The sequence below is a fragment of the Aptenodytes forsteri genome, unplaced genomic scaffold, assembly GCF_000699145.1.
Source record: "Aptenodytes forsteri isolate BGI_AS27 unplaced genomic scaffold, ASM69914v1 Scaffold166, whole genome shotgun sequence".
NCBI lineage: Eukaryota > Metazoa > Chordata > Aves > Sphenisciformes > Spheniscidae > Aptenodytes > Aptenodytes forsteri.
The window spans coordinates 3564935-3574868 of NW_008796110.1; the positions used below are offsets into that span (position 1 = coordinate 3564935).

General features: G+C 42.8%; 1 protein-coding gene across 1 annotated transcript in view; it reads right to left on the reverse strand.

The window, feature by feature from the left end:
* LMOD2 (leiomodin 2) overlaps positions 1-5446 on the reverse strand; it is a 6754-nt gene extending 1308 nt beyond the window's left edge. The window contains exons 1-2 of the mRNA XM_009286793.2: positions 4978-5446; positions 3-994 (exon numbers count right to left, since the gene is read on the reverse strand). Of these exons, the coding sequence (XP_009285068.1) occupies positions 3-994; positions 4978-5250 (1265 nt within the window). The 5' untranslated portion in view covers positions 5251-5446. The remainder of the gene's footprint in view (positions 1-2; positions 995-4977) is intronic.
* Between the last annotated feature and the right edge of the window lie 4488 nt (positions 5447-9934).

Below are 9934 nucleotides of genomic sequence, written 5' to 3' on the forward strand. Positions count from 1 at the left end.
GCTGACTTTTCACTGGTGGTGCTTTCTTAGGGAGCTTTGGAGAGGACCAAGGTGAGCTCTTAGGTGACACATAAGGTGAGGACCGAGGCGTCCCCTTCTGCAAGACTTTGGTCTTTGGATTGATAGCTCCGTCACAACCAGACTCTTGTTGCCGCTGCTCCTGCATACGCTTTTGCCTTTGTTTATCCATATTTCTTGTCAGGATACTTGTCATGCTCATTCTTGGGCCAGCAAGGTCAAAGTGGTATCCAAGCTTGACCAGAGTGGTGTTCTCTTTCAACAGTTTAACTATGTCCATTTCCACCTGGCTGCCCATGATGTGCCTTTGATTGTGGAACCGCAGTTCTGTTAGAACCTTGTTGTTCTGCAAAGCTCTCATGATGGCCAGCACTCCTTTGCCTGTGATAAAATTTGACTCAATATTCAGACTAGTTATATGCTGATTTACCTTTAACATACCAGCAATAGCTATTGCAACGTTGTCGTCAGCATGCGTGTTAGCCAAGCTGAATGACTTAACCACTGTGTTGTCCCTCAGGGCTTGGGAAAATTGTATAAGCATCTGTGAAGTGATGTTTTCAATGTTGTTCAGATTGACCTCTGTGGTGTCAGGGTCATTGCTCCTAACTTTTTCCAAAGCATCCTCAATAACTGTTGGATTTCCACAAGGATGGATGGCACTGCTTTTTAAGCTCAGATTGTCAGTGTCTTTTCCATCATGGCCATTGAGTAAGTTTTCATCGTCCTTTGTGCCATTACACTTTTCGTGTCTGATGTGGTCAGAACTCCTGCCATCCTCAGGTCTTTCACCAGCTGCAGCATTTTGCTTTTCCTCCTCCTCCTCATCACTCTCATCTTCATCTTCCTCCTCATCTTCTTCTTCTTCTTGTTCATCATCCTCTTCAGTATATGCCTCCTCAGACACTTCACTATTGCTTTCTGTGAAATATTCTTCTTGAATGTCTTCTGAATTGCCTTCGTCTTGCTCAGAATCCTGAACAGGAATGTAGGTGTGGGTGTTAAACATGATTGCAGTAATGTAGCTACTGACTTTTTGCACAAAAACAACTATCTTGAAACTATATAAGTTAATGTTGAAAGCTAAAAATAAATCCCCAGAAACAGTTAGAACAGAAAATGTTTCAGCACCTAACATCTTTTTAAGATTATTTCCTTCATATTCTTTAGAAGACAAATGCTTAGCATAAATTGGATCAGTTTTACTGACGTCAATGATTTCTGCCAACAGAAAATGTGATACAAGATATTGCAACATGGACATACTTCATGTCTTCTGTGTGTTGGCATGTCCACAAAGGTATATTATTTGGATCCTTGCCAGCAGAAACACAAGACAGCAATTTCAGAATGGACATGATCTATGAGCAACAAGTTTCTTCATTTCATAAGGATTAGACATCTGTGTCAATGCTCAGACTCCCTTGCATATGTTAGTGCATCTGAAAAGGCTAAAGACCGCCATGATTTAGAATACAAATAGTGTCTGCACGTGTAAACATGCATACCGACATGCAAAATAATACAGAATTAGAGGAGTCATGTCAAAAAGACTCTGGATGCACTACATGGGCTATACACACTTAGAAGCTATTTGTGAAGAAAAGATTCAGACACATTCCCACAGGTAACAAGTACTCACGTCAATAATCCCCAAATTTCTTCATGTTTGCCAAGAGCTAAGACTGTGCTCACCGACAGCTGTCACAGGTCACCTGCCATACTGTAACTCATTATAACTCATTGCCTACAGCGTAAACTGGTTGTTTTTCTAAAACCCAAGGTTATTTTAGTGTTTTTGGTGGGCACCCAGAAGGCAACTTTGGAACCACTTCTCAAAGCTCTGCCTGGTACCCTTAGCAGTTACGGTGGCAGAAGACAATTCTCTGCACAGGAGCAGCAAAAGTTCTGCCCCTCAGGAAAGTCTCACTTTCCACCTGGAGGACTCCAGAAGCACGGCAGTGTTGTATGGGCCATGACTGAACCCACATGCTATGACCAACCTTAAACCTCTTGCCCCAAAAGATCTCCCATGTCCTGTTTTGTCTACTGGACAAGCCATAGCCTATGCCTTTTTATTTACATTTGTAAATGTTTATAAAAATTTGGATGAAATATAATTGTTCTGTATGCACTACTTTAGCAACATTCATATTTTAGTCTTTGTAAAATACTAGAGGGTGTTTTACAAAGTGAGAACACTCTGCGGAGACACAGCGATTCTGTTTTGTGCTTCTGGAAAACAAAAGTGTTACTAACATGACAGCCTATTTTTAGAAAACCTGTGCAGTTTTAGGTTTCCTTAACTATCTGGCTCTAAAAATGCAGGGAAAGGTTAAAATAATAGTAACGACAGATTGCATGGTACTGTTTCACAATCTTAAGCAGATTTCTGTGTTAGGACACACGCAAAACAGACGGTAATTGTAATGTTCGCAGAAGCGTGACTCTAATGAAACAGGGCTTCGAGCTGTTCCAGCCTGTCGTTCCTGAGCATGCAGCGCCTGGAGGGCTTGCAGGGTCCGGCCCCTTTGCCCCGCATATGGAGGGCTTGCAGGGTCCGGCCCCTTTGCCCCGCATATGGAGGTCTTGCAAGGTCCAGCCCCGTTGCTTTTCCTGTGGATCATGTGCGGGAAGGCCTTTACACTGAGAGATGCTGTGCTACATATAGAAAGAGGGCTGTGTTTAAGCCAGGTTTATTATGGGACTAAGATTTATATCTGTAGCTTCTATACATATATGCAGTCTTTTAAAAGCTGAAAACACCAGGTATCCAGGAACCTGTCTTCATCGCTATGCTTTTGTCTATCCAGGAATATAACCTTCAACAGCTGCAGGTGAGCAGAAGCTGGTGCCTCTAAATGGACTGCTGATATGCTTGATGACACCAGATTAATAAAAAAAATACTTGATTTTTTTTTGAGTGGCATTTCTGGGGTCAAAGCGGGAATTTAGTTTCCTGTCACATACATCATTTGGTGTCATAACAATCTGGACGATAATTTTGAAATCGAGTACTTTTCTCTTTGCAGATCCATAGAGGCATGCTCTGTTATTGTGGTAGCGTTTCAGTACGGGACTGCTGCAGGCAGCCTGCAGGGCTTCATCTTACTTCGTAGTAGTAACTCGATGAAAAGTTAGGACTAAGATAGTCAATGCAGAGAGGTAAATATCTCTGGAGTGCAAGTCATTCACCCTAAAAGGCTATCTGCAGGATGTTTGCCTTCTGGAGGGGCTGATCTCTCACCACTAACTATAGAAGGAGCACAAATAACCATCTTAGATAAGGTGTCTAACTTTCAGACAGTTGAGGGCAAGAAGAAAATTGCTTTCAAGAAAATCAGAAGGAGCTTTCTTACTGCCTCCAGTGGAGAGAGCCTTCGTGCCCTCTACATCAGCATGTCAACATTTTCATATTTACGGATGCATTTAGGAAGTTTCTTCTCAGATCAAAAAGTATAGAAGCTTTTGCTAGCACTTTGAGGTTTCGCCAGTACCCATTGTTAATGCTGTATAGACATGGAAAAAGAAAAAAAATCCTGCCATTATATAAGACACTGAACTAGATCTGTTCAGAAGGTTTTTTGGAACTGTCCAGGTTTCAAGTTGCAGGCTCAGCTGGGAATAAACATTAATCTTGCCATTGCTTCCCTAGGACTTGACAAACAGGGAGTGAAGTCAACATCTGCAAGCTGATACTAATGGTCTGATGACAGCTAGTTGTCTGTGTGCTTGCCTACAGACATTACACCACCATTCACGAGCAGGAGAAAACACTTACGTGTAAAGGAATCCTGGATATTATTATTGCAGGCTAATTTAATCCAGGTCATTTTTCTCTAGGAGAATATTTTATCTAATGTACAAACTGCAAGTATTTCCTTGCAAATGAACCAAGTTCCTGAATCAAAGCTGTTAGAAGTTCTGAAGTCCAGTTTTGCTGGTTTTGCCTTTGTTGTATTATTTTCTACTTAAACATGGGAAAACGTGTCCTCATAACAGAGTCAGAGCTTGATATGAAGCAGTGCTTAAATATCAAAAAGCTACTCACATCCCCAAGTCCCCACTTTGCTTTGAAATTACATGGATCCAACGTGAAAACAGAAGTTGCTTTTTGACAGAACTCAGTCTCACAAATTGTTTTAGCAAGGGCCCGGGGGATGCCGACATGGACGTTAGCTTAGACTGAGGGCGCTCATTGCTTGCTAGGACTGAGCCCTTCACTCCTGCCCAGCTGTACTGTTCATTTGCAGTTCAGGGACTGGCTTTTATTATTAACATTTTTATTTCGGGGGACAAATTGCCTAACAAGCACTATGGGTTGTTTTTTGGGGAATACAGACAAATGGTTTGGCTGATGACTCTACCCCAGGCCACTTTTTAAATAACTTACAGCTACCCTCTGAAAACAGTTGCCAGAAGACTCCCGAGCCGTGCCGAAGATCCTCAGCAGGAACAAAGCAACATAAGCTGCTGACTGCAATGCAGCTTCCTTCCAGCGAGCACGAAGCCTGGCAGCCACTTACTCAACTTCTGACATAACATATATTCAAAATTATCCTCCTGACATGCTTCTCAGCAGTCAATACTGATTTTTTTGAAGGAAAGAAAAAGGCACTTTTTTAGCTTTTAAACAAAATCAAATGTTGCCCAATAGCCCACATCACTACCTGGCAATAATTTCTAACGTGCCCTTTAAAATTTTTCCTATTTTAATCGCTAATGATAGTTTTTAGGGGACTTTCTTCTGTTCTCAACTGAGTATTTAAGGTACCTCCAGAGAGAGCAAAAACTCTCTGAGCCAGTACACAGTGCTTTAGCAGGCACAAAAGTACGGCTAACAGTGTTCTTAAAAGTGCTACAAGAGACTGAAAGAAAATGAAAACAGTCAGCGAGATCATGCCAGGGAACATCAAACCCAAATATTTACAGGAAACAGCAAATGCCTCAGCATCTTACCTTGTCGCACGCACCCAGTCTCTCTTTTTCTAAGAGTTTCCTGGTCTCCCTCTCCCAATAGGCCATCAGCGCTTCCCTGCTGAAAGTCCCCGTCGGTGTTTTCTCCGTCAGGCTCTTCTGCCGTTGTCCCACCGGAAGGTTACGGTCGGGCTCTATGTCCTCCAGCTCCCGCTCCAGCTCCTTCAGCTCCTCTTCAGTGAGAGAAGCGAGGAGCTCATCTTCATCAATATCTTCATATTTACTGAGCTCTCTTCTGTAGCCAAAGGTAGACATGGTCCTGCTTGGTCAGGCTGGTACAAACCTGAAGTGACTAGGCATTCAAGAAGGCTGAAGCAAGCAAGCTGTGTCTCGTTTGGTCAGCAACTGTTTCCCTGCGTAGCGGAGGCACCCTTTTAAGAGTAATCATCGGGGGCTTACGACAATGCACGAAGGGATGAAAGCATGCTCCGTTTTAAGCATCAGACGTCAGCTAGACATCTGAACAGCAAGAATGTCCCAACACTAGTGTTTGCAGGTCCCTTAAAGAGGGGGATTATTGACACACTGGCCATGGCCATATTTAGAGCAGGCGGCTAGCGGGAGAATACCAGTCTCGCGGATGGGGGGGCGGCAGCAAATAAAACCCCAGGCGCATTTACACCAACTTCATGTCCAGACTGCAGTAGAGAAATAATAATGCAAATCCATTTAATCCTGAGCTGCCACAGGGGCTGGAAATAAAACACCCTCGCTGTTGTTCACCGGACTTCCTCTCGTTTTCACGGTTTTCGAGCGGAACCGCACTGTTATCCCGCCAAGGTGTTTGCAGGAGGTTGGGATCGGTGGGAAGGGAGCCCGAGGGGAGGAGGTCAGCATGCCAGTGCCCGTGGGGAGCACCACTCCCGCAATGTCACGCCTTGCCTGTAACAAATCACACAACTGGATTATTTATTAATTCCCCTTTTTTCCCAAGGATGATCGGAGGGAGAATCAGCTTGTCATGTCCATTTGGAGCTCCTGTGAGATTTTTTTTCACCCAGAGAATTGTGCTCTGCTGGGGGAGTGAGCGCAGTCCCCCAGAGCTTTAGGGGGAACCAGCCCTGGGTGGGGCAGGGGGGCTCTGCCTTCATCTCTTCTGACAGCCCCTAGCAAATGAAGGCCTCTAGTGGCTATTTTTTTTAATGGCTGTTGCTTGCTCTAGCTGACTGATGTGCGGCTGGAGAGTGCCCTTCAATTCTTAATTTCAAATTTATATCTACATTATCATGCCCGCTAATAAATGATATATTATTCTGATATAATATATCTTATCAGGGTAAGAAACTACAGAATGAAAGGTCAAACTTCACACTGCTTTTTTCTTTTCTCTATTAGCAGTGAATGATGGCGAACTAGCAACATTTTCTGAAACGTGCAGGCCAGCAACATCTGCAAACCTGTGTTGTGAGAGAGAGAGGGGGAGACGAAGAGAGAAAGACAGAGAAAAGGTTGGTTTTGGTACAGAGAAGTAGGAGCACATCTATAACAACATATATCAACCTTATTAAATGATAACACACGGTGGGTTTATTTTTAGGTAGTCAAGTCAGTATTTAATGGAAACATAAGTGAAAATAATTTGAAGTATTGTTCTTGTTCAACATCATCTCTTTTTGCTTAGTATGGATTGGACACCTGAACTGATGTATGAAGTTTAGCCCAGTCGTTCATTTAGTTTTATTATTATGCATATTGCTTTACTGGCGATGGAAAGAGGAGATTGAGCATGATTTTCATAAACAGATTTGATAAAGAAATTACATTTTTCCTTTTATCATTTTTCTATATGAATTTCATGCAGTTTAGCTTGCTCAAGAAGTGGAATGAAAGCTTACAAGCTTAGTCTTCCCTGACACACACAATACATTAATAAAGCAGACTAAAGAATATTGTGCATCTTAAAATAAAATAAATATTTGCAGGTAATCTACATTGACCAAATCTTTGCATAAAATAAAAAGGAGGAAGATGCAAAACAGTTTGGCTTATGGAGCTAAGAATGTTACCTTCATGGTATAAGATACTGTGACGGGTCACCTGTGTCTAGACAAGTCAGTGGGTCAGTAGAAGTTCTGTTTACTCTTTCAGCTGCATTTGCAGAAATGATGCTTAGGCCAAATTCTGTAAAATGTGAAACAGCAGGAAAAAATAATAAGTACCTTTTTTCTTTTAACTTTGCATTGTGAATGCTGATGTTGGCATTAATTAAATATATAACAGAACTCCAAGCAATTTTATTTCTTCAGTATGTCTAGGACAATGGGTCACTTTGTTATCATTGGAGTTAGCCAGAGAAGCAGCACAGTAAAATTACCTTTCTTGGGTGCATTTTTGCAGACAACATTTTGTTGCAAACATTTTTAGATGGATTTGGTTAGAAAATTTGCACTGGACAGATTTTCTGTTGGAAAATGCTGATTGAAACTGAAATGCTTTTAGAAATGTGCTATATTTTATTAGTACAATGTTGACATGTAAAACATTGATGTGTACAAGATTAAAAGCAAAAGCATGCTGTTAAAAATGAAATCTATTCAAATATACTGTTTCCCAGAAAATTCTGAGCTTTCTGCTTTTCCTTTTTTCCTCAGATACAACAAAATTTGTAAGTGTCTGAATTTTCCTGGGTTGAGAGTCCATAATACAAAGTACAAACACACAGATACCCAAACTGTCTATTTAAAGTTTTCTATGTATAATTAAAATTTTCCAAACTCAAAGGAACTTCAAAAAGCAACACGCATTACTCACTTGTAAAATAATATTCCTAAGGAAGATTTAGTCCAGTCCTTGGCAGCAACATGAATATTACCTTCAGTGCTACTCCTTGCTGAGGCATGATACAACAGTGGGCCAGTGGTGATGTTTTTCTATATATAAATTGTCAGTGATGTCCATTCCAGCCATGAGATAAGAGAATTAAAAGATGTTACTAAAGATGGACAAGGTATTTTATTGTAGATGTCAGGCGAGGTTATGAGAGGTTTGGGTCCTTTCTTAATCCTGTCCATGTCTCTCATAGCAATTTAGGACCCACTCTTTATACAGAGATGGCCAAGGGTGAAGACCCATGAACACTCTCTAGAACAATTGTAATAAAAGTAATAAGGCTGTAGCACATGGCAAATTACACATGCAAAAAGGATGCTAAAACTGTAAAGCTAAGTACTCACAGGTCAGAAAATGTGGGGATATTTGTCCTTGCCTGTTGAGAAGCACTGAAACACAGTCCTTAATTCCGTAATTCTGTAATCATATACTTTGATCCTAGACCCACGAGTCCCCAGGACCTTTACTGTTGTCCAGCATACAGGAGAGATCACGCACATTTAATAAACAGCCTTTCAGCATTTTGTTTTGCCCCAGTTCATCATATCAAGACTACCAATGGCTTTATTTGTCCAGCGGCCCTTTCAGGAGACGTGAAGGTGTTACCGCCTTTGTGAGGAGGAAGAATAGAGGTACAGAGACCTTAAGACTGAAAATACCCACTAATTTCAAGTTTAGGATTCCCTGTTTGGGGGTATTTGGCATTATGCAGCACTTCAGCTGGTCAGGGCTCAGTTCTTGTGGGCACCAGACACTGCTGAAGCTGCCCACCACTCCAACAGTTCAGATCACAGGTTAACACTCAAATGATCTAATGACGATTAAATTGACTTGTCCAACTTCTGAGAGGAACTCTGCTGCAAAGACAGGAGTGATTGTGTTTTCCTGTTATTAGCATTCCTGTCTGAAACTTTTTGTTGTCATTCCACAGTCTCAATTCTCAGGCGTTATACATGTTCAGATTTCTGAAAAAAACAAGCAAAAAAATAGCAGTCTGAGCATTCTGTTATACGTCCCAGGCTACGTGCTCGATCACACCATTATAAACAGTTTAGGAAGACACCTTGTGCTAGCGAGGTGGCACAGTGAACTTGCTTCCATCACAGAAGGCGGGAGAGCAGAGCGTGAGCCATATGTAGTACGCAAGGGCAGGTTTATACTGGCAGCGTTGACGGCTGTTTAGGATGAATCCTCCAAAGTGCTTTGCCACCTCCTAACAGAAAACCCAAACTCAGCTCCCTAACGCCCTGCTGAAATCCTGTATGCAGGGAATAAACCATTTCACATATAGGCCATGAAAACTCATCACTCAATCAACAGAATTATTAGAAGGTTTGTTCCCTTCAGGGCCTGGGCTAAGATGAGAGAAAGTAAGAAGTGGGAGAGCCCATTTAATAGGAGCAGGATTCACCCTGCCATTGCAGATACTTGGCACCCAGGTTCCTGGCTTCGAGTGGGACAGAGCCCACTCAGCGGCAGCTAGGTTGCAGACAAGACTTTCGATCTTTTCTAGCCCGGGTGATCTGTTTTCTTGGTTTTAAAAGAAGAAACACTTCTAAATGTATTTTCCTTTCCAATCAATTAACTATTTCAAGCAGCAGCCTAGGAAACTTTGTTCTGCTTCTCACATGTTTCCACACTTTGGGCACGTTGGCCCAATGGCTGAAAGGACGCGAGCAACACCCGAGGGGTGGTACTCACCCCCCATCAGGGCGAAGCCCACAGTTTAAATTTTACTTCCACTTGGGTGAGTGCAGGGAAAACTACAGGAAAGCAAAGAGAGGGCTGCACAACCTTGTCCTCAGGCGTGGGACACGGCTGGCCCCAGGACAGTGGCTATTTCAGTCACGGCTCCTGAGGACAGCCTGTCAGACAGATGCGTTGGCTCATACTGAGCTGCAGTCCCACGCTGCAGGAACAGGTCCAATTGCCATACAGCACATTAAAAACAATTCACCACAGCACGTCTGGGCTTTCCCCATCTCTCCCGCTGCCCTTCTGCCTGCAGTGCTCACTCCCGCCTCCCCCCCACCGCTTTTGCACCCCTCATTCCTCAACCAGCTCCTTCCCTCCTGCCGTCCCCCCACGCAGCCCCCGAGGCGCCAGCCCC